The 24822-nt window shown below is 49.1% G+C and overlaps 2 protein-coding genes across 5 annotated transcripts in view; one reads left to right on the top strand and one right to left on the bottom strand.

Moving 5' to 3' along the window:
* The window catches only part of NOX1 (NADPH oxidase 1), a 2086008-nt gene that overhangs the window by 599825 nt on the left and 1461361 nt on the right, over nucleotides 1–24822 (bottom strand). The window lies entirely within an intron of this gene.
* Nucleotides 808–22212, top strand: LOC137528405 (uncharacterized). The gene is made up of 2 exons (XM_068249696.1): nucleotides 808–2318; nucleotides 22199–22212. The coding sequence occupies exons 1-2, from the start codon at nucleotides 920–922 to the stop codon at nucleotides 22210–22212; spliced, it is 1413 nt and encodes a 470-aa protein (XP_068105797.1). The 5' UTR covers nucleotides 808–919.

Raw genomic sequence — 24822 nt, 5'->3', positions numbered from 1 at the left:
GCAACACTACCGTATGAAATTGTAATTGCATTGTGTGTGGGGGAGTTTGTCATACGTTGGCCTAAGCGCGCAGCTGACCCAACGTACGAACAACGCCAGTGCGAGTAGCGACAGCAGAGTGGCTAACAGTATCGTTCGGAACGACTGTTAGTGGGTCTTTGCTTCACGACAGTGTAAGATTGCAACTGTGTGTGTGTGTGGGTGCGTGGCGTTCCCGTATTTGGCCTAAGCGCAAAGCTGACCCAGATACGAAAACGCGGAGTGCACGCTGAGGACTCGACAGCAGAGTGGAAGTGTCTAGCGAACAGCTAGTGGTGGCAGTGAGAAGTGTTTGAGGGGTTCCAGCCTTGTTTGTAGCTTAAATAAGGCTGTTCCCCGCTTAATCTGGTCAAACCCGCAGTCGGGAACCGTATACGCAGGCGTGCCGCGGGCCGGTTCCTGACTTAATTGGCTGGCAGTGGTGGCATCATTTAGTACATTAGTACGCAGTTTAGCTCGCTATTCTGAGTACTAAAGGCTGGAAGCTTGCTAGAAGCAACTAGCCTACAGAAGTCTACTCAGTGCAGAATCTATATACGTTTTTTTGTTCAAAGATACACACTTGGTGTTTTGCTTTCCCTTCCCCCCCCCCTTTTTTTTCTTTTATTTTATTTTTTGCAACACGATGGCTCAGAAAGCATCCAGCTATGCAAGGCAAAACAAGGAGATACTACTCAACCTGTGTGAGCACAAAGGCATCGAGACAGTGAGCGGCCAGACTAAGGAGCAGTTAGTTCGTGCGCTCGAGGAGCATGATGCGGCAGAGCAAGCCCGTGCTTCAACGTCAGCGGATGCAGCTCACGACACGACAGAGGAGGAATCGCTCCTGCCACAGAATGCGAGTGGAGACGATGTCCTGGATGATCCACCGAACTTGGAGATGACATCTCTGGAAGCCGACCTACAGCTACTAGGTTCGGCTGAGCCCGAACTGCGCCTAAAGCTGATCCTACTGCACCGACAGGCAGAGAAGGAACACGCGGAACGGCGACACCAGGCCGAGAGGGAAAGACACCAGGCCGAGAGGGAACAAGTTGCACAGCGACACCAGCTGGAGCTGGCTAAACTTCAGCAGCAGAACCGGTCTGCTGGACCCGCAGAACGCGAAGGTGAGCGAGTCCACAGAATCCCCCTGGATAAGTTCCCCGCTATGGACAAGGACTCTGACATAGACACTTTCCTACAGGGGTTTGAAAGGACTTGTCGGCAGTATGGGGTGCCCCGTGAGCAGTGGGCAAGATACCTCACACCAGGGCTGAGAGGCAAGGCCCTGGAGGCGTTTGTGAGTCTCCCCCAGGAGGAAGAAACAGACTTTGAGGCGATTAAGAAAGCCATCATTGCGCGATACCACCTCACGCCAGAGGTGTATCGAAAACGTTTCAGGACAGTGCAGCGAGGTCCTAATGACAGTTACCTGGATCATGCATGCAACCTGCGCACTGCCTTCCAGCAGTGGGTAAAAGGACTGGCGGTTGAGACCTTTGATGCCCTGCAGGAACTGATAATAAAAGACCAGTTCCTCCACACTTGTCCTGTTGAGGTCCGGCAGTTTGTACGGGACCGAGAGCCAAAGACCGTGGATGAGGCCGCGAAAGTTGCTGATGCCTACACGTCCAATCGAGCATCTGATTTTCGGAGGACTACGGCGCCCAGCTGGAAGGGAGAAAAGCCTGCGAGACCTTCTCCTCTGAGCACCCAGCGAAGCCAAGTCCCGCAGCCGCCTGGAGGTAGAACAGCCACCGTTGACACTCGGAGATGTTTTGCCTGTAACAAACCGGGTCACATCAGTGCTACGTGCCCAGAAAAGAAGAAGGAAGCCCCAAACTCTGGCGGGGCCCGGAATGCGTTGTGTGCCACCCGGAATGCAGGTAGCTATGCAGAGAATCTGCAACCTGTCACGGTTGGTGATACAGTTACCACCGGTCTAAGAGACACTGGAGCAGAGGTGACTCTAGTGCACCCCCAGCTTGTGAACCCTGAGGAGTACATTCCTGGCAAGACTATGGCTGTCAAAGGAGTTGGGGGCGTCACCCCTGCCATACCCACCGCCTTGGTCCACCTGGATTGGGGGGCCGGCAGCGGAATGAAAGAAGTGGGGGTAACGGATGCCATCCCCACGAACGTTTTGTTGGGTACTGACCTGGGACGGTTAGTGGCCCGGTATGAGCCTACTCCAAACCCCGTGGAGCCTGCATCCCCCGCAGAAGTTCAGGACTCTTGCAAGGTACTGTGTGATAATGCTGTGCAAGCGGGGAGTGCTGGTGAGGCCCCAGGGGCTACGGACTGTGTACTAGGAGCCAGCCCTAGTGAGTCTCCAGTGCCCAGGCCTGGAGGAGGACACGTTGTTACCATGAATGCAGATAATGTTGATGTAAAATGTGATGTGTTGCATAATGACATGTGTACAGTGAACGTTCCGTCAGCTGCAGTGGTGACCCGCAGTGCTCACCGGGCTGCAGCAGACGAATTGTCCACTGAAGGGGCTGATGTCACTGGGTCGGGCTCTTCCACTTCAGAGCTTGGCTCTGAGGACCCAGAGGCCTCTCAGTTTGCCACCTCCCTGGTGCCTGTGGCCGACAGCGCTGAGTTCTCCGAGGCTGTGCGACTTGATAGCAGCCTGGAAGAGCTCAGGAGTCTGGCGGACAGGGCACCGGTGGAGGGCGACAAAGTGAGGGTGTACTGGGAACACGGCAGACTGTACAGAGAGGTTATTCCCTCTGAGCCGTCTGAAGTGGAGGAGGCCGACCGGCAGTTGATTGTTCCCCACAGGTACAGGGAGCAGCTATTGAGAATAGCACATGAGGTGCCCCTGGCTGGTCACTTGGGGATCCGCAAGACCAAATCCCGGCTTGCCCACAATTTTTATTGGCCCCACATGGGGACAGATATTGCTGATTTTTGCCGGTCTTGTGTCGCCTGTCAGCGGGTCGGCAAAGCTGGTGGCACCGACAAAGCCCCACTGAGGCCCTTACCCATAATAGAGGAGCCCTTCCAAAGGGTTGCTGTTGACATAATTGGGCCTCTAGCGATACCCAGCAGCACAGGGAAACGTTTCATTCTCACGGTGGTAGATTATGCAACTCGCTACCCTGAGGCTGTAGCCCTGAGCTCCATACGGGCAGACAAGGTTGCGGACGCATTGGTGCGCATTTTCTCACGGGTCGGTTTTCCCCGCGAAATGCTCACCGATCACGGCCCGCAATTCATGTCGCGCCTAATGGAATGCCTCTGTAAACAAATGCAGGTAGAACACATCATGGCCAGCCCTTACCACCCCCAGACAAATGGGTTATGTGAGCGGTTCAATGGTACTCTGAAACAGATGCTAAGGGTGTTTGTTGAATCGCAAGGGAGAGACTGGGAGCGATACCTGCCCCACTTGCTGTTTGCCTATCGTGAGGTGCCCCAGGCATCCACCGGGTTCTCACCCTTTGAGCTATTATATGGGAGGAGGGTACGCGGACCCCTCGATCTCATTCGAGAGGTCTGGGAGGGGCAGGATATGGGCCACGGGGTCTCCATAGTGGAATACGTTCTGAAGTTCCGGGAAAAGATGGACACCCTGGTGGGGTTAGTGCGAGAGAATCTGACTCAAGCCCAGGCCACCCAGAAGCAGTGGTATGACCACGGGGCTAGGGAGAGAGTTTATGAGGTAGGTCGCAAGGTATGGGTCCTAAACCCGATGCGACAGAATAAGCTGCAGGCCGCTTGGGATGGGCCCTATACCATACATAGGAAGATTAGTGATGTGACCTATGTGGTCGCGCTGGATGACCGAGGTAAGCAGCTGAAAACATACCATGTAAATATGTTAAAGGAACATCATGCTAGAACCGCTTGCGCTCTCCCTGTCTGCAGTTTGCTACCGGACGGTGAAGCAGAGGCCCTGGTTGACATCCTGGCATCCACCCAGGAAACCGACTCTGTTACCGAGGTGCAGATCAATCCGGAGTTGACAGCAGAGCAGCAGGCTGGGCTATCTGATGTGCTGATCCTTTACCGTGGTACCTTTACAGCCCGCCCTGGTCTGACCAGCCTGGCTGTACACCATGTTGACACCGGAAATAACAAGCCGGTTAGACAGTCAGCCTATAGAGTCTCCCCTGAGGTTCAGGCCCACATCAGCAAGGAGATTGAGGAAATGCTGTCACTAGGGGTGATCCAACGGTCGCACAGCGCATGGGCATCACCTGTAGTGCTAGTACCCAAACGGGACCAGACCACTCGGTTCTGTGTAGATTATCGAAAACTAAATTTGATAACTGCATCAGATGCTTACCCAATGCCGAGGGTCGACGAATTGTTAGATAAGCTAGCTGGTGCGCAATATCTAACAATCGTGGATTTGAGTCGGGGATACTGGCAGGTCCCTCTAACAGCTGAGGCACGGGAGAGGTCTGCCTTTATCACCCCCTCAGGTCTGTTTGAGTTTAATGTGATGCCTTTTGGGATGAAAAACGCCCCAGCCACCTTCCAAAGGGTTGTAAATGGTCTCCTGGAGGGTTTGGAACACTGCGCTGTCGCCTACCTAGATGACATCGCCGTGTTTAGCGCCAACTGGAACGACCACTTAGCGCAGCTGTCACAGGTTTTGGGGCGCATCACTGCAGCAGGACTAACAGTCAAGCCTAGCAAGTGTCAGATAGGCATGAAACAGGTACAGTACCTGGGACATGTGGTGGGGGGGGGAGAGCTTCGTCCAGATACTGGGAAGGTAGATGCCATTGTGTCCTGGCCCACCCCCCACACGAAGAAGCAGATTCAGTCCTTCTTAGGGACTGCAGGGTACTATAGAAAGTTTGTCCCCAGCTACAGTGCCCTCGCCAAGCCCTTGACAGACCTCACAAAAAAGAAGCTGCCCAAGCAGATTCTCTGGACACCAGAATGTGAACAGTCATTCACAGCTCTGAAGAGGGCCCTAGCCAGCCCTCCCGTGTTGCAAGCGCCAGACTTCAGCCGACGGTTTGTAGTCCAGACGGACGCCTCAGCCTTTGGCCTAGGTGCTGTATTAAGCCAGGTAAACCAAACTGGGGAAGAACATCCGATTCTGTACTTAAGTCGGAAGCTGCTACCCCGGGAGGTAGCTTACGCCACCATAGAGAAGGAGTGCTTGGCAATTGTATGGGCCCTACAAAAGCTGCAGCACTATCTCTACGGTCGTGTATTCACCGTCGTAACCGACCACAACCCTCTTAGTTGGTTACATCGGGTTTCTGGGGACAATGGAAAACTGCTGAGATGGAGCTTAGTTCTCCAACAATATAGCTTCACCATTCAACATAGGAAGGGGAGCAATCATGGGAATGCTGATGGGCTGTCCCGTCAAGCAGAACCAACAGTGTAGGTGCAGGCAGGATGATCTGGGAAGATCATCTGCCTTGCACCAAGTTAACGGCGGAGGTGTGGAGATATATTGAGGTGCTGATGATATTAAGGATAACAGGAACATATTTCCTTCATTTTTTGACTGTAACATATGGGATTGTCTGTTAGCCAGTCTTCCTGGAATTCCGTATAAAGTGTAAATTACCTATCATTGTCTGCTTCTAATGAGGAAACCCTTAATTAGACAGTTGCTGTGAAGCCTATACAGGTGGTCAGACCATGTTGTCTGAATAATGCCTCAGATGTGTATTGGGCTTGGGAGTAATTGGTCACCTGGCCAGAGTAAACTGAAGTCTGTCTAATGTAATTCTGTATGTAGATGTCCATTACCTCTGCCCCATTGTCCAGCAGGGGAAACTGTGTCTACTGCTAATTACCTGCCAATTGAGGAAGAATAGGCTGGTCGGCATGGCTTTTGAGTCTGGTGTCAGCCATTGGGACAAGGCAAGCCTGCTAGAGTCTTGGGGGCAGGGGGAAGCTGACACCTGAATGTTTGAAATGTATTTGACAGCCTACTGGAAATTATTGAAGAGGTGAAGTCCTTTTGATACCATTTTCTACCTGTGGAAATTGAATTATTGGTGGAGTTGAAAAGCCTCATTTAACAATCTCTTGATGTAAAGACATTGTAACCTGGGGAAATTGGGCTAAGGAAGTCTTTTGTTGGGTGTGTGGACTATAGTGGATGTTGGATCTCTGGAAATCCAATTATGACTGAGGATGTAATTAAATCCAGCTCCCCCCCCCGTCCACACAGGCTTACAGCCTCGAGGCGAATATTTCATTATAAAAACCAGGGGACAGCTACCTCAAAGCAGTTCTCTTCTGACGGTAGTGGCAGCCGGTCTCCTGGCCCAAGCTAGTGAACTCCTGGTCTAGCCAGACTGTGTCCGTCCACACCAAAGTCCACGATTCTTCTATCGGGATCCCTTTATTTTGGTAAGCAAAATCGCTTTGTGTGTTATCTTTGTAACTTTATCTTGTAACTATTTTTACTTTGTTTTTTGTAATTTTTCTGTATATATTAAGTTCTGCACTGTTCTATGTTTTTCTGGAATATTAAATTATTATTTAATAAGCTTGACTTCTGCCGTACTAAACTAACACTCATAGCCTAGAAGAGACTGAAGTGTAACCGTGTATAAGTTTCATGCCTAATTGTACGCTTGAGCAACACTACCGTATGAAATTGTAATTGCATTGTGTGTGGGGGCGTTTGTCATACGTTGGCCTAAGCGCGCAGCTGACCCAACGTACGAACAACGCCAGTGCGAGTAGCGACAGCAGAGTGGCTAACAGTATCGTTCGGAACGACTGTTAGTGGGTCTTTGCTTCACGACAGTGTAAGATTGCAACTGTGTGTGTGTGTGGGTGCGTGGCGTTCCCGTATTTGGCCTAAGCGCAAAGCTGACCCAGATACGAAAACGCGGAGTGCGCGCTGAGGACTCGACAGCAGAGTGGAAGTGTCTAGCGAACAGCTAGTGGTGGCAGTGAGAAGTGTTTGAGGGGTTCCAGCCTTGTTTGTAGCTTAAATAAGGCTGTTCCCCGCTTAATCTGGTCAAACCCGCAGTCGGGAACCGTATACGCAGGCGTGCCGCGGGCCGGTTCCTGACACATGGGGGTCTCAAAACAACTCTCAAATAACCTGAATACAAAGATTGTTTACCATCATGGTTTAGGGGGAAGGGTACAGAAAGCGGTCTCAGAGATTTCAGCTGTCTGTTTCCACAGTTAGGAACATATTGTGGAAAGTACTATGTGAGATAGGAGCTACCCCAAAGATACCGAACAGTTGTATTTAATGTGCTATCTCTAGTTACAGGTTCATTACCATGCCTCCATTTGAGGGACTAACTATCTCTTACATTATCATCATGGGTGGATCCTTGAGAAAACGCCTCTAATGTCCTGGATTTCCAATTGGAACATCTGAAATAATTTTTGCATCTTCACCTGTTTATTGTAACGATCGGTGTCAGCACACAGAGAGAATCTGTTTATTGGTGATCTGCAGTATCACCAAGAATACAGATATATACCTGATTATTGATGATCTGCAGAATCACCAGTAATACAAGTATAACTAACCTCTCGACACCTGATAAAGTGTAAGTGTTTGGTGCAACAGTATATGAGCCTGGACCACCTGAGGAGCAGGTGACCCTAGACCGTATAATGGGTATCTCCTAGATAGGGTTGGAGATAACCAGAGAGCCAGTGATTCCTTGAACAGCTGGGAATCAGACATCTACTGAAACTTGAGAGGCTGTGGCGCAAATCTCAGTCCCCAGAAGACAAACATGCCTTAATCTTCCACTTGAAGAGCTACCAAAAGGTAATCACGGGAAAAAAATCATCCTTTCTATCACAAGAGATTGCAAATGCAGTTAACAAACCAGCCCAACTGTTCCGCACAGTGGAAAAGCTCTGCAACCCAGCATGTCAAAAACGTAATATCGAGTCTTCAAAGGACCTCTGTGACCAATTTGCCCATTTCTTCACAGACAAAGTCTCCGCTATAAGGTCCGCCATCCAACTTACAGCATCTGAGTCTAATATAGTGCCGAAGACCATTAGCAGAGACAACGTAACACCTTGGTCAAACTTCAAAGAAATTGATGAAGAAGTCACTTCAAGCATCCTCCTTCACGTCCGCCTAACTACCTGTGACCTGGATCCTGGCACAACACAGTTCATGTTGAACTGTCCCGACCTGTTCGTACCGGTATTCCTCAAAATTGTTAACTGTTCCTTACAATCAGGGATATTTCCTGCTTTACTGAAGGAAGCAATCATCAGGCCTCTCCTCAAAAAACCCTCCCTGGACCCAGATGCAATGACCAGCTACAGACCTGTCTCTAACCTCCCCTTTCTGGGCAAGCTAATTGAAAAAGCTGTATACCTCCAGCTAGAAGCCAGAATCCTACAAAATAACAGTTATGACCCATTCCAGTCTGGCTTCAGGAAACACCACAGCACTGAAACTGCCCTCATCCAAATATGCAACCACCTGCTCATGGCAAGAGACAGAGGAGAGTGCTCGATCCTCATACTGCTAGACCTTTCTGCAGCCTTTGACACAGTTGACCATGACATCTTGATAAACAGGCTACAGGAATACTGCGGCATTGATGGCATAGTACTTCAGTGGTTCCAATCCTTTTTGAGTGGCAGAACCCACAAAGTGTCTATGGGGCCCTTCCTGTCCACCCCTGTAACACTTAAGTATGGGGTGCCCCAGGGCTCAATCCTCTCTCCCCTGCTTTTCACGATTTACATGCTACCGTTGGGAAAACTAATCCAAAAACATGGCCTGACATACCACTGCTATGCAGACGACACCCAACTATATCTTTCCTTCAAGCCTGGTGTGACAGACCCAACTCTAACTATAAATGCCTGCTTACGTGAACTACAGCAATGGATGAATGACAACTGGCTGAAACTAAATTCAGACAAAACTGAAGTCCTTCTGATTGGAGGGCAGAGCATGATAACAAAACAACTTAACTTGCAGTCCTCACCACTGGGAATAGGAGGCACAGATCTACGCAGCTCTGATCATGTGCATAGCCTGGGAGATCTAATTGATGGGGATTTAAACTTCAGAACTCAAATCTCTGCTGTGGTGAAATCATCCTATTTTCACCTGAAGAACATTGCAAAAATCAAGCACCTCATACCCCCAGAAGATCTGCCAACTTTAGTCCACGCCTTCATCACATCCCGACTGGACTACTGCAATGCTCTCTACACTGGCCTTCCAAAAAAGGTCTTGTACCGCCTACAGCTGATACAGAATACTGCTGCCAGACTGCTAACCAACCAACCCCGTCACTGCCACATAACGCCAGTCCTGCATTCCCTTCACTGGCTACCTATAGAATGGAGGGTCCTATTCAAGATCGGCCTACTGACATTTAAATCCCTGAATAATCTAGGCCCTGGATACATGAAAGATATGTTACAGCTGCGTAGCAATCCCCGCATTCTCAGATCCACAGGTTCTAATAATTTAGTCATACCCAGAGTCCACTTGGAAACTTTTGCTCCCAGAGCCTTCTGTCATGCTGCCCCTACGTTTTGGAACTCCTTACCTCAACAGATCAGGACAGCCCCATCCCTGGACGTGTTTAAATCCAGACTGAAAACCCACCTGTTCAGTCTGGCATTTGCAGAAATATAACTTTTGTTGTGTGAATACTTCATCCTACTAATTACTGAATCTGAGAGAGCCTAAGCGCTTTGAGTCCTATTGGAGAAAAGCGCTATAGAAATGTTATTGTATTGTATTGTATTGTACTGCAGTCAAAGGACTCCTATGAAATAGAGTCCCTGACTGGATTGCAGAGAGGTCCCTCTGAGAGACAGGGAGTCCCTGCAGCTACTGGACACCCCACCGGGGGGTGTCACAGGTAGAAGGGTCGGCCAGGCCGGGTCGGCAACACACGAGCAGATAAGGTACAGAGACAGAAGGCTGATTCGGTAACCAGGGACAGGCAGGGTTGGCAACAGGTAATCAGATATGCGAAGGTACCGAATCAGAGAGCAGGAGACGAGTCAAGAGAACAATAGGTCATAACAGATATCAAGCAGAGGCCTAGTCTAGGGTGTGAGGTCCGTGGTCTCAACACTCAGGAACTGATCTAAAGAATAACACAACAATGACACAGTATCCCTTATCTTGGGTGTGAGGTCCATGGGCTCAACACCCTGGAACTGGTCTAAAGAATAACACAGCAATGACACAGTATCCCTAATCTTGGGTGTGAGGTCCGTGGTCTCAACACCCTGGAACTGGTCTAAAGTATAACACAGTAATAACACAATAATAACACAGTAATCTGGCTAAGTGTGAATTCCCAGGTCCACCTGGTTCTAACACCCTGAGGGATCTGACTATGGTCTGAGTGCTAACACATAAGCATTCGCAACGGCAGACAACCAGCAACTGACAGGCAAGAAGTATATATAGCAGAGCGCTCCTCAGTGCCATCCAGTCCCATTCCACCAATCGCCTACTGCGCTGGGATCAGCTGATCGTCCTGATCAGCTGATCCCTCTCCTATTGGCATAAAGGGCCTGCCTGTTAGCGCGCGCGCGTAGCTCTCCATCTGTGTGCACTACTAGGCTCAGACAAACCAGACGCATGCTGCTGCGGAGAAACCGCCGTTCTGAACGCGGAATCAGCCGCCTCGCTGTCAGACCGCGCGGCGGTGTCTCCGCCATCCATTGCAGTACCCCCCCCCCCCCGAGGAGTGGACTCCGGACACTTCCCACCAGGCTTCCCAGGATGTAAGTCATGAAACTCCTTTTTTAATTCCTCCGCATGCATGTGACAATCTGGCACCCAAGATCTTTCCTCTATGCCATATCCTTTCCAGTGGACCAGATACTGCACGGAATTCTGCACTAAGCCAGAGTGCAGGATCTTTTCAATTTCATACTCTGGTTGGTCATCCACTCAGCTGACTGCATATAGCTACCTTTTGTGTTCAGTGAACTCACCTCACTGCATATATAACTACCTTTGGGTTGAGTGAACTCACCTCACTGCACATAGCTACCTTCCGTGTTCAGTGAACTCACCTCACCGCATATATAACTACCTTTGGGTTGAGTGAACTCACCTCACTGCACATAGCTGCCTTCTGTGTTCAGTGAACTCACCTCACTGCATATATAACTACCTTTGGGTTGAGTGAACTCAGCTGACTGCATATAGCTACCTTTTGTGTTCAGTGAACTCACCTCGCTGCATATAGCTAGCTTTTGTGTTCAGTGAACTCACCTCACTGCATATAGCTACCTTTTGTGTTCAGTGAATTCACCTCACTGCATATAGCTACCTTCTGTGTTCAGTGAACTCACCTCACTGCATATATAACTACCTTTGGGTTGAGTGAACTCACCTCACTGCACATAGCTACCTTCTATGTTCAGTGAACTCACCTCACTGCATATATAACTACCTTTGGGTTGAGTGAACTCAGCTGACTGCATATAGCTACCTTTTGTGTTCAGTGAACTCACCTCACTGCATATAGCTACCTTTTGTGTTCAGTGAACTCACCACACTGCATATATAACTACCTTTGGGTTGAGTGAACTCACCTCACTGCACATAGCTACCTTCTGTGTTCAGTGAACTCACCTCACTGCATATATAACTACCTTTGGGTTGAGTGAACTCACCTCACTGCACATAGCTACCTTCTGTGTTCAGTGAACTCACCTCACTGCATATACCTAGCTTCCCCCCGAGATGGACAAAATGGACAAACCAGGTAGAGGAAGAGGTAGAGGCAGACCCAGAGGAAGGCCACCTGGCACTGGCAGGTCTGTGCAAGGTGGTGTTGCTGTGATTTCGTGCGGACCTGGCCCAAAGTACAGTGCTCAGAAGAAGGCACGTGCCATCACTTCCCAAAATTGTGAGGACGTGCTTGAGTATTTAACACAGAAAACCTCATCTCCCGCAGCCACCAGCGCTACAACAAGCGCCACATCCGCTGCATTTGACACTTCGCAGGAGTTATTTGGTGGTGGTGGTGGTGAAATCACTGATTCACAGCCACTACTGCAACAACAAGAAGAAGGCGCAGGTACACCACCTCATACGTCTAAGTTAGGTGGCGATAGTATGGAGTATGGACGTAATGTGTGAGGAGGGGCATGATTATCCACCTGAAGTTGGTGCAGTTGAGGAGGTGTCTGAGGAAAGTGAAGCTGGGCAGGAGGATTATGATGACGATTATACGGATGTCACGTATGTACCCAATAGAGGAGATGACCAGGGGGACAGTTCAGAGGGGGAGCCAGAGAGGAGTAGGAGGAGACGACTCCATGATAGAAGCAGAGGGAGCTCGTCCTCAGAAACAGCTGGGGGCAGTGTCCGGCGCCATGTATCACCAGCTATGGCCAGCCAGCCAACATGCCCTTCAAGGTCAGCTGTTGATGCCACCGTAGTGCCATCACCCCAGGGGGGCTCTGTGGTTTGGAAATATTTTACGGTGTTTGCCTCAGATAGGAGCAAAGCCATCTGTTCTCTCTGCCTCCAAAAATTGAGCCGTGGAAAGGCCAACAGTCACGTAGGGACAAGTGCCTTACGAAGGCACCTGGAGAGAAGGCACAAACAGCTATGGGAAGAACACCTGAGGAAAAGCAGCACCCCTCAAAAGACAAGCCACCCTCCTTCTCCTCTTCCTCCTTCAGGTGCATCGTCTTCATCCGCTTTCTCCCTTGAACCTTCACAGCCACCCTCCTTCACACCGCCTCTGCCCTTGAGCGGTTCCTGCACCTCTGCCCACAGCAGTAGCCAGGTGTCTGTGAAGGAAGTCTTTGAGCGGAAGAAGCCAATTTCGGCCAGTCACCCTCTTGCCCGCCGTCTGACAGCTGGTGTGGCGGAACTATTAGCTCGCCAGCTATTACCATACAAGCTGGTGGAGTCAGAGGCTTTCCGTAAATTTGTGGCCATTGGGACACCGCAGTGGAAGATACCAGGCCACACGTATTTTTCACAAAAGGCCATACCCAAACTGTACCGTGCAGTTCAGAGGCAAGTGGTGTCATCTATTGCAAAGAGCGTTGGGTCAAGGGACCCAACCTGACCACGGATGCCTGGTCTGCCAAGCACGGGCAGGGCCGCTACATTACGTACACAGCCCATTGGGTCAACCTGGTGACCGATGGCAGCAAGCAGGGAGTACGTGGCTGCGCAGCGGACCGACTTGTCACACCTCCACGGCTTGCAGGCAGGCCTCCTGCCACCTCCTCTCCTTCTCCTCCAGCTACATCCTCTTCGCTGTCAACCTCCTCCTCCTCAGCTGAGTGTCAGTTGAACTCTAGCGGTGCTGCCATCTCCTCTTCCTCTCCAGCTACACAGCCCCATCTCCCCAGAGCCTACGCTGCATGCCAGGTACGACGGTGTCACGCAATTTTAGACATGTCTTGCCTCAAAGCGGAGAGTCACACTGGAGCAGCTCTCCTGGCTGCTCTTAACAAACAGGTGGAGCAATGGCTGACCCCGCACCAGCTGGAGATCGGCAACGTGGTGTGTGACAACGGCAGCAATCTCCTTTCCGCTTTGAATTTGGGAAAGCTGACACATGTACCCTGCATGGCACGTGCTGAATCTGGTCGTGCAAAGATTTGTCTCAAAGTACCCAGGCTTAGAGGACGTCCTGAAGCAGACCAGGAAGTTGTGTGGGCATTTCAGGTGGTCTTATACGACCATGGCACGGCTTGCGGACATTCAGCGGAAAAACAACTTGCCGATGAGACGCTTGATATGCGATAGCCCAACTCGCTGGAATTCCACCCTGCTCATGTTCTCTCGCCAGGAGAAAGCCGTCACCCAGTACCTGTACAGCTACAGTAGAAGGACACAATCTGGGAAGATGGGGATGTTGTGGCCCAACAGCTGGACACTGATGCGAAATGCATGCAGGACCATGCGGCCGTTTGAGGAGGTGACCAACCTGGTGAGTCGCGCTGAAGGCACCATCAGCGACTTGATCCCCTACGCTTACTTCCTGGAGTGTGCCGTGCGTAGAGTGGTGGATGAAGCTGTGGAGGAGCGGGAACAGGAACAGCTACGGCAGGAGGAGTCGTGGGACCAATTTTCAGCCGAACCACAGGTTTCCTCAACACCTGCGGCACCACAGAGGGGGGAGGAGGAGGAAGAAGAGGAGTCATGTGGGGAAGGAGAGGAGTCAGACTCGGATGATTATGAGGAAGGTGTTTCTGTGGAGGAGAAAGAGGCGGCAGAAGAACAACCGCAGCAGCCGTCAGAGGGGGCTTCTGCTGCTCAACGTTCCCATGGTATTGTCCGTGGCTGGGGGGAGGCTGGGCGTGACATCACTGTGGAAGAGCAAAAGGAGATGGAAAGTACGTCTGGATCTGACTTTGTGCAGATGGCCTCTTTCATGTTGTCCAGCCTGTTAAGGGACCACCGTATCAAAAAACTCAAGGGGAATGACCTGTACTGGGTGGCCACGCTACTAGACCCTCGGTACAGGCACAAAGTGGCAGACCTGTTACTAACTCCACACAAGGCGGAAAGGATGCTGCACTTGCAGAACAAGCTGTCAATGATGCTTTACAATGCATTTAAGGGTGATGTGACAGTACAACGCAATAAAGGTACCACTGGCAGTATTCTTCCTCCTCCTCACTAGTGTTGGGCGAACACCTAGATGTTCGGGTTCGCGAACGTTCGCCGAACATCGCCGCGATGTTCGGGTGTTCGCGCCGAACTCCGAACATAATGGAAGTCAATAGGGACCCGAACTTTCGTGCTTTGTAAAGCTTCCTTACATGCTAAATACCCCAAATTTGCAGGGTATGTGCACCTTGGGAGTGGGTACAAGAGGAAAAAAAATATTTGAAAAAGAGCTTATAGTTTTTGAGAAAATTGATTGTAAAGTTTCAAAGGAAAAACTGTCTTTTAAATGTGGAAAATGTCATGTTTCTTTGCACAGGTAACATGCTTTTTGTCGCCATGCAGTCATAAATGTAATACAGAGAAGAGGTTCCAGGAAAAGGGACGGGTAACGCTAACCCAGCACAAGCAGCAGAACACGTGATGGAACAGGAGGAGGCGCAGGAGGAGAAGGCCACGCTTTTTGAGACACAGCATCCCAGGCCTTGCATGAGGACAAATAGCGTGCGGATATAGCAATGCTTTTTGCCGCCATGCAGTCATAAATGTAATAAAGATGAGAGGTTCAATAAACAGGGACCGGCAACGCTAACCCAGCAGCAGCAGCAGCAGCAGCAGCAGCAGCACATGTGATGGAACAGGAGGAGGCGCAGGAGGAGAAGGCCACGCTTTTTGAGACACAACATCCCAGGCCTTGCATGAGGACAAATAGCGTGCGGATATAGCAATGCTTTTTGCCGCCATGCAGTCATAAATGTAATACAGATTAGAGGTTCAATAAACAGGGACCGGAAACGCTAACCCAGGCCAGCAGCAGCAGCAGCACACGTGATGGAACAGGAGGAGGCACAGGAGGAGAAGGCCACGCTTTTTGAGACACAACAACCCAGGCCTTTCATTAGGACAAGAAGCGTGCGGATAGCATGCATTTTGCCGCCATGCAGAGTGGCAGTAAACAGAATGCTATATAGTGTGGCTGAGCGAGCGGTGTACTACTATTCCCAGCAGACACAAAGTGGCAGTAAACACAATGCTATATAGTGTGGCTGAACGAGGTACACAGAGTGGCAGTAAACACAATGCTATATAGTGTGGCTGAGCGAGCGGTGTACTACTATTCCCAGCAGACACAAAGTGGCAGTAAACACAATGCTATATAGTGTGGCTGAGAGAGGTACACAGAGTGGCAGTAAACAGAATGCTATATAGTGTGGCTGAGCGAGCGGTGAACTACTATTCCCAGCAGACACAGAGTGGCAGTAAACAGAATGCTATATAGTGTGGCTGAGCGAGGTACACAGAGTGGCAGTAAACAGAATGCTATATAGTGTGGCTGAGCGAGCAGTGTACTACTATTCCCAGCAGACACAGAGTGGCAGTAAACAGAATGCTATATAGTGTGGCTGAGCGAGGTACACAGAGTGGCAGTACTATTCCCAGCAGTGACACAATGACTGGGGGGACCCTGGCTAGCGTGGCTGGAGCGCGAACTACCCTGCCTGCCTACCCAAAGCTAAACCCACAGACAAATGGCGGAGATATGACGTGGTTCGGGTATTTATTTACCCGAACCACGTGACAGTTCGGCCAATCAGAGCGTGTTCGGGTCCGAACCACGTGACCCGTTCGGCCAATCACAGCGCTAGCCGAACGTTCGGGGAACGTTCGGCCATGCGCTCTTAGTTCGGCCATGTGGCCGAACGGTTTGGCCGAACACCATCAGGTGTTCGGCCGAACTCGAACATCACCCAAACAGGGTGATGTTCTGCAGAACCCGAACAGTGGCGAACACTGTTCGCCCAACACTACTCCTCACCAGTCCACGCAGGCAAGGACAGGCCGCTCCAGCGATCTTGGGGTGATGTCGGACATGCGGACATTCTTTAGTCCAACGCCTCGCCAACACCTAGACCGGCAGGTAGCCGACTACCTGGCCTTAAGTGTGGATATACACACTGCGACTGCGAGCAGCGAGGATGAACTCTTGCTCTACTGGTTGCGCATGCTTGACCTGTGGCCAGAGCTGTCCCAATTTGCCATACAACTTCTCTCTTGCCCTGCCGCAAGCGTCCTGTCAGAAAGGACCTTCAGTGCAGCTGGAGGCATTGTCACTGAGAAGAGATGTCGCCTAAGTCATGACAGTGTTCAGTACCTGACCTTTATCAAAATGAACGAGGCATGGATCCCTGAGGGCTATTGCACGACCGAAGACTAAGTCAGTCCCCACAGACAGCATCTCTGCCTGCAGGCCGTTTGACTGCCTTCTCCGCCACCACCACCACCAGGGTCCAGGACTCTAGGCGGATTCCAGAATTTTTAAGGCCGCTGCTAGCAGCGGCTGCTATACTAATTTTTCTTGGGCATGCACATGCCTACCTAATTTTTCTGGCTGAAGTGCAGGCGGCTGCAACAATAAACAAAAGGCATGTACATGTGCCCATCCCCCTTCGTGATCATTACCTTGCCACGGTGAAGGGGCTTGCGTATCACAATGAAGCAATGACCGCCGGCTATATGAGTGTCTCGGGTGGGGGTGGCACACCAAACATAATAAGGTCATTGTTTCATTGTGGTCAGACCAAATTTGATCAGCTGGACAGTCACTGTTCTGTCATTCAGCTACATCAGCCGGGCGAGCATATGGGCTGAAAAGCCACCATCACCTGCACTCTCGTCATGGTGCGCACCAGTCCAGCACGGCTGTCGCTACACAAATGGCTGTTTGCAGTCACTGCATACCTTTCACTGCATCTGTGACTGCACATTATACCTGGCAGTCAGTGCATAACTTGCACTTGAACGGATACAGTTTCAAACAATTTAAAAATACAACCATCTAAAGTTTCAAACAATTTAAAAATACATCCATCTAAAGTTCCAAACAATTTAAAAATACAACCATCTACATTTCCAAACAATTTAAAATTTAGCATTCTTGGCAAATGCTTTCGACTTGGTTTGTCTTCCGCTGGCTCAAGGGTCCATCTGACCACAGATGCCTGGTCTGCAAAGCACGGTCAGGGCAGCTACAGCATGGGTCTCAGCAGGCTCCCACTTCGGGCCGGAATCCAACCTTCATTCCCCGCGGTGACAATGGCAGACTTGCCCTCCATAACGGATTCTCGCCGGAGACCAACCTGGTGAACCGCAGTGAAGGCACCATCAGACTTGCCCTCCATAACGGATTCCCGTTAAAGGATTTCAAGTTGATTCATTACAATTAGGGCCTCAAAAGGTCCTCCTGAGTCCTGTATTGTTATTTTTGGTCACTACCTCGGGGCGGGCGTGCATGCCTGCCTGCCTGCTGCCCTCCTTGCCTGGATGTGTGGTGGTAGCCGTTGATCAGGCTCCAACTCCGGAACGCAATACAACCATCTAAAGTTTCAAACAATTTAAAAATTCAACCATCTAAAGTTTCAAACAATTTAAAAATACAACCATCTACATTTTCAAACAATTAAAAAAAATGCCAACAAAAATTGCCCTCCGTAAAACATTCTTGGCAAATGCTTTCGACTTGGTTTGTCTTCCGCTGGCTCAAGGGTCCATCTGACCACAGATGCCTGGTCTGCAAAGCACGGTCAGGGCAGCTACAGCATGGGTCTCAGCAGGCTCCCACTTCGGGCCGGAATCCAACCTTCATTCCTCCCGGTGACAATGGCAGACTTGCCCTCCATAACGGATTCCCGTTAAAGGATTTAAAGTTGATTCATTACAATTAGGGCCTCAAAGTCCTGTATTACATGCCTGCCTGCTGCCCTCCTTGGATATGCAGTGGTAGCCGTTGCTCAGGCTCCACACCGGATTCCATACCTCATTCCCCGGCCATTACCCGGGGTCACAAATGGCAGACTTGCCCGCCTCCATATGATTCTTGTGAAAGGAATGTGGTGTCATCTTTGCCCGCCATAACTGGTTCTCGTTAAAGGATTTAAAGTACATTCATTTCAAATACCCAGCAGGGCCTCGAAAGTCTTCCTCCTGTATTGTTATTTTTGGTCACTACCTCAGGGCGGGCGTGCATGCCTGCTGCCCTCCTTGGATGTGTAGCGTTGCTCAGGCTCCACACCGGATTCCATCCCTCATTCCCCGGCCTTTAACCGGGGTCACAATGTCAGACTTGCCCGCCTCCATAGGATTCTCATTGTAGCGGTACTGAACAAGTACACAGCAAGTACAAAATGTAATTTAAAAACAAAACATAAGCTTTTTAACAGTGCCATGGAAAGTTGAGAAGGAAGTCATACATTACCTGACATCACTGAGTGAGGAAGAGCAATCTCGCAATGTTGCGCAGTAGTCCAGCACGGCCGTCACAACACACAACAAACAGCTATTTGCGGTGCGTTACACAGTGAGTTTGGTGTGTCAGTGTGAAGCAGTACTCTAATTACACTCCCTGATTGATGTATACACATGCAAGATGTTTGAAAGCACGTTAGGCCTGCAATTTAGCATTCAATGTGATTTCTGCCCTTAAAACGCTGCTTTGCGTCACATCCAGATTTTTCTCCGGGACTTTTGGCATGTATTCCACTCCGCCATGCCCCCCTCCAGGTGTTAGACACCTTGAAACATCTTTTCCATCACTTTTGTGGCCAGCATAATTTTTTCTATTTTTCAAAGTTCGCCTCCCCATTGAAGTCTATTGCGGTTCGTGAACTTTTCCGCGAACCGAACCTTCCGCGGAAGTTCGCGAACCCGGTTTGCGAACCTAGAATCAGAGGTTTGGCCCATCTCTACTCCACACGCTTCACCCTGTGTGGCGCATCCCCGCTTGAACAGTAGGTGAAGAGACAACACCTGCCCGACTTCGTTTACACCCAGGCCTTTAGTGTGCAAGGTATTGGAGCTGAATGTAGGGTGAGCAAATAAACTTCCAGGCCAAACAAGGAAACAGAATAACAAAGTCCAGCAACAGTCCAGCAACAGTCCAGCAGAAATATCACAGTACTGGAGGGCAAGGCAGAGAGTAGTCAATGAACGTTTCTGAAATCAAAACCAGGCAGCAAGGGTCGTCATGATATTCCAGGCAAGAGGTCAGTTCAGGCAGCAGACAAGGGAGGTCCAGTAATCAAAGCCGAGGTCAAAGTCCAGATAATCCAATATAAACAGCAGGTAACAGCACACCCAGCAAGCTAGGAGCTATCACAGGCAAGATGCAAGTGTCATAGCAAGATTTAAATACTGACAGTATCCAATCAGTGGCCAGCCATATGCACACAACAGCCAATCACACGCAGGCATTAATCTTGTTTAAGTATCAGCTAAGAGAGAGATCAGCTGACACGGGTGGCAATACATGTCAGCTGAGTAACCAATAGTAACCAGCAGGCACGTGCACAGGGGGGTGCTCGGGGTGCTACAGCACCCCCCCTTTTGGTCAGTCTCATGGGTGGGCCCCTTTTCCCCCAACATCCTCCAGTGCGCTGTGAAAAATGACCCTCAGAGTGCCTGCTTCCTTAACTGCAGCCATCCGCCGCTGACTAGTGGCTAATCTGCTGCTGCAGGTCAGACCACGGGCCAGGGGCACACATAGTAGGCCGTCGGACGGAGAAAGAGGGCCCCCGCATCAAAATGCTTGCAGCTTCGGCGCAGAGCGTCTCCATGGCAACCGCGCAACACCAACCCGACGTAGGTGACGCGGCTAACAAAAGGAGAAACTTTCCCAGCGTCGGCGATGAGGTGACGTCATTAGGACTGGACAAGGAGCTAGGAGAGAGCGCGAGGCGCATGGGAGCCGCAGAGTCACTGACAGTGACAGACTGCGATGCCACCCAGGACAACAGCGCGCCTGAGGAGAGAGCTGACAGTTGAGACAGCGTTCCTGCTGCGTGGGCTGCCGTGAGTTTTTTAAATTAATTGAAGCCAGACCAGCAGTGAGGGTTACGCAGGGCAGGAGAGGAGGGAATCATTGAAAAGGACAGAGTGGAGCTGATTGGGAGATAAAGGGGGCCCCTGACTTAACTTAGTGTGGGACTCTGGGAGCAGGAGGGGGGAGGGCCTGATTTTAACTTGTGGTTCTTTCTGCGGGGGGGGGGTCCTGATTTTAACTTTCCACTGGACTTGTTGGTAGTGGGATTATTTTCTGAGGGGGAAGGGGGTAGAGATGGGGGTAGCAATATGGTGTGAGTGGGACCAGGAGGGGGGCCTGTCATTAAAGGCTGCGGAGGACGGCGGCATGGGAGCGATCCATGTGGATGAGGCTGGAGGAAGGTATGTATAAATCTATTATTATTTTGGTCTCTGAGTCTCTTTAAATCTGGTGGTAGTGTGATTTTTTTTTTTTTTTGAGGGGGGCCCTGATTTTAAAGTAAACCTGAGATAGGGGGATATAAGAAATTTATACATACTTGGGGCTTCCTCTAGCCCCCTCTGGCCTCATCTCTCCCTTGCTTCCGTCCTCTGCTGCCTGCAGCTTTTGCAAATTGCCCCAGAAAGTCTTCTGGCCTGGGGCATACTGCGCATGCGTGGCCTGGCCACAGCGAGGTCAGCAACAAAATATTAAAGTATACCGTAGGTGGGTTGTGTTATGTCTATTCACTTAACTCTCCCTCAGATGGCCTTCCAATCTAATCCCTACTGCAGTCTTATGTCTATATTGTGTAGGGCCAACTTTTAGGGGAAGTCTGTATGTTTTTGGGATGTGGGAGGCAACCGAAGTGCCTGGAGAAAACCCACGCAGACCCAGGAGGAGCATACAAACACCTTGCAAATAGTTGGACTGGACCGTGGAACCCAGCGTTGCAAGGCGAGATTTCTAGTCACTATGCCACCATATGCATATGTATATATTCTTTCTTTTGGGGCAGGGGGTGTCATCGGGGAAGTGGAGGGGGGGATGTCACCTGGAACTACTGTCTCAGGGGGTTGGGAGAAGCCACCTGTTACTTCTGTCTTGGGGGGGTATCACAGGGCCCACTGACACCAATGCTGGGGAGGCAGAAATTGTTAATCAATTTCCTGTGTGGGGTGGTGGGTACATTTCATATGGGGATAATGGCTGCATTTCATATGAGGGGGCTATGGCTGCATTTCATGTTCTGCATAACAGTGATTATAATTGATGCATTTCATATGTGTGCGTGATAACTGCATTTTATATGTGGGGGTGATATAACTGCATTTCCTATGTAGTGGACAATGCTGCACTTCTCTTGACAATGATCAATGAACAGGGATATGTGAGGGAGCAGGCTGGTGTACTTTATACTGGTTGAACTCGATGGACGTATGTCTTTTTTCAACCAAAATAACTATGTAACTATGTAACTATGAGTCAACACTGTATGTCTCATGTAGGTGTGATGGCAGCATTTTATATGTGGGTGCAATTGTTGGTTTTTTATATGAATATGATTGCTGCATTTTCAATTTGATAATGGTACAATAGTTAAAGGACATCCGAACTGAAAAGAAACTGATGAGAAAAACTAGTATCTATCCTCCTTCTCCTAAAAATGACTTTTTTTTTGCTATCCCACAGTTTTATTTTAGATTTTTATCTAGTTTTGAAGTTTTTATTGCTTCATTGTGTTCAGTGACACCTTTACTGAATGATGCCAGAGCTCAAATAAATGAATTATTGACCTTTTATCTCCTTTCTGCTTTTAGAAACCATTTACTGACAGGAAAGTGTTTTATGGCTGTAATTACTTATCAGTGAAGGTTATTCTGACCCAGTCCAGACCTGGGCAGAATCTGTCACTTGCATACCTGATGTTTAACTATTTCAGGCAGAGAAAGCCTAGTTATTTGTGTGCTAGTCACTGTACATACACATGTCTATCTTATCATGTCTAATGCCACCTCAGTTGTCCTTCAACCAAGAGGTGTTATGATAGTAAGTAGGATGAAAATCTCTAAAAAGAGGTGTGATTTGTATCTGTAATTTTTATGCAGAGGTTTTCTGATGTACAACAGAAATTTGTAGGGAACTTGCATTAGAGCAATTACAATTTATTGATATGTAGTGAAGAATTGATGAAAGCTTGACTGGTCAGGTCAGAATATTGCTGGCAGCTGTTTGACAGTTTTTGTGATTTCTGAGTCTATTTGTATTTGATTGAGTTTGGAAGCATGTGCACATACTGTAGTGATGATGAAGTGGATGCAAGTAACTTTGAGTTGATGCAAATTTATGCAGCTTGAAAATGAACCAATTAAATCCTGCTGAGGTAAAGTTCGATTGGTTTATTTTCAAGCTGTATAAATTTGCTCAATAACTCAGTTATTTGAATCTACTTGATCTTCACTACTGTATACTGATCTTCAGTCACTACAAAGTCAGTTGTACATTGATTGCTATTTGAAGCATGATGCTCCCTTTTATACGAGTATAACTTGGTTTGAGCTTTGCAATACAAGCATTTTTGTGAAATTGTGACTTTATAAAGCAACGTCTTGACCCAAAGCCCACCCATAGCCAGCACCCACTACAGGCATGGCGCACCCATGTCACACCCAGTATCGGCACCCAGCACCCACATGACATCAAGTACATGCACCCAGATCTCACATGGCACTAAGTACCTGCAATCAACACCCGCATGACACCCGATACCGACCCATAGCCAGAATCCACATGACACCCTGTATCTGCACCCAGAACTCAAATGGCACCCAGCATCTGCATTCAGCACCTACATGACAACCAATACCCCCTAGCCAGAAACGAGGATGGGGGTGTGTGCAGGTGGGGATAGGGGGGGGGGGGGGCATTGCGAGGCCCCTTTTTAAAATTTGAGCACCCCCCACTTAAGGATCCTCTGCACGGCCCTGGTAACCAGTAAAACATCCTGACTTTGTGTCAGCTGTAGCATAGTGGTTAAGAGCACTGCCTCTGATGTGAGAAACCAGGGTTCAATCCCAGCCAAGGTCAGCATCATATATTACTACTACTTTAATACATAAACCCCTTCCTGAGTATCAGCTGACTCTACCTCTGTCGTCGCCTCAGAACATACTACGGCCGAGAGAAGCAATCCCTTACAGGTTCCACTCAGTATCAGCAGAATCTGGAGACCAATGTCCTGGAATCAGTGGCAAAGCTGAAGCTGTGCCGGAGCTGGATCTTTCAACAAGACAATGACCGTAAACACTGCTCAAAATCCACTTAGGCATTCATGCAGAGGAACAAGTACAATGTTCTGGAATGGCCATCTCAGTCCCCAGACCTGAATGTAATTTAAAATCTGTGGTGTGAGTTAAAAAGTGCTGTCCATGCTCGGAAGCCATCAAACCTAACGAACTAGAGATGTTTTGTAAACAAAATACCTTCAACCAGAATCCAGACTCTCATTGGAACCTACAGAAAACGTTTACAGGCTGCAATTTCTGCAAAAGAGGATCTATTAAATATTGATTTCATTTCTTTTTTGTGGTGCCCAAATGTATGCACTTGCCTAATTTTGTTTAAACAATTATTGCACATTTTCTATAAATCCTGTAAATTTCATTTCACTTCTCAAATATCATTATGTGTTACATAGTTACATAGTTATTTGGGTTGAAAAAAGACATACGTCCATTGAGTTCAACCAGAGAACAAAGTAAACCACCAGCCTGCTCCCTCACATATCCCTGTTGATCCATATGTCTCTCCTATATGATATATTCAACTGATTTTTTTTTTATTGTAACAACCAACAATTTATACAGGAAAATCATGATGATTAACAAGGTTGCCCAAACTTTCACATCCCACTGTAGCTACTGGTATGATGATGAAAAAAAACAAACAAACACATTTTTTTGGGGTGTCTGAGATGAAAACTGTGCTGTCCAAGTTGTGGAGAGGCCCCAACTGCGGCTGTACAACCACTTCCTGGAACCTCACTGTTGTTATGGTTTGTGCCATAGTTTGTGCCATAGTACCATCGCTAGGTGCCATGGCCACTTATGCTGCTGCCTGCTGCCACACATTACTCCTCCTCCTCCTCCTGCTGCTGCTTGTACCTCCTGTTCTCTGTGTTCCCACCTCAAGGGTCCACAGAATAAGGCGCTGCTGCCATGCGCCACCAGCTATTACACCATTACAATAACTATATATATATATTGTTGTAAAAAAAGTCTGAGGTAATATGTAAAAAGCAAAGAAACCCTGGAACAAGCACCACTCAATAATATATATTGAAAAATAAGAGATCTTTATTACAAATGATCTACCTGACGGTACAACAAATTGGCAGGGATACACTCCCAGCAGCTAATAAAACCACATGATAAAACATCCCATA

The sequence above is a fragment of the Hyperolius riggenbachi genome, chromosome 8 (genome assembly GCF_040937935.1).
Source record: "Hyperolius riggenbachi isolate aHypRig1 chromosome 8, aHypRig1.pri, whole genome shotgun sequence".
Lineage (NCBI taxonomy): Eukaryota > Metazoa > Chordata > Amphibia > Anura > Hyperoliidae > Hyperolius > Hyperolius riggenbachi.
Note: the sequence above shows the minus strand (reverse complement) of the source record. Positions and strands in the feature narration are given on the sequence as shown.

Excerpts from the sequence above, each read along its gene's own strand:
- LOC137528405 (XM_068249696.1), top strand. The coding sequence starts at position 920 with ATGACATCTCTGGAAGCCGACCTACAGCTACTAGGTTCGGCTGAGCCC.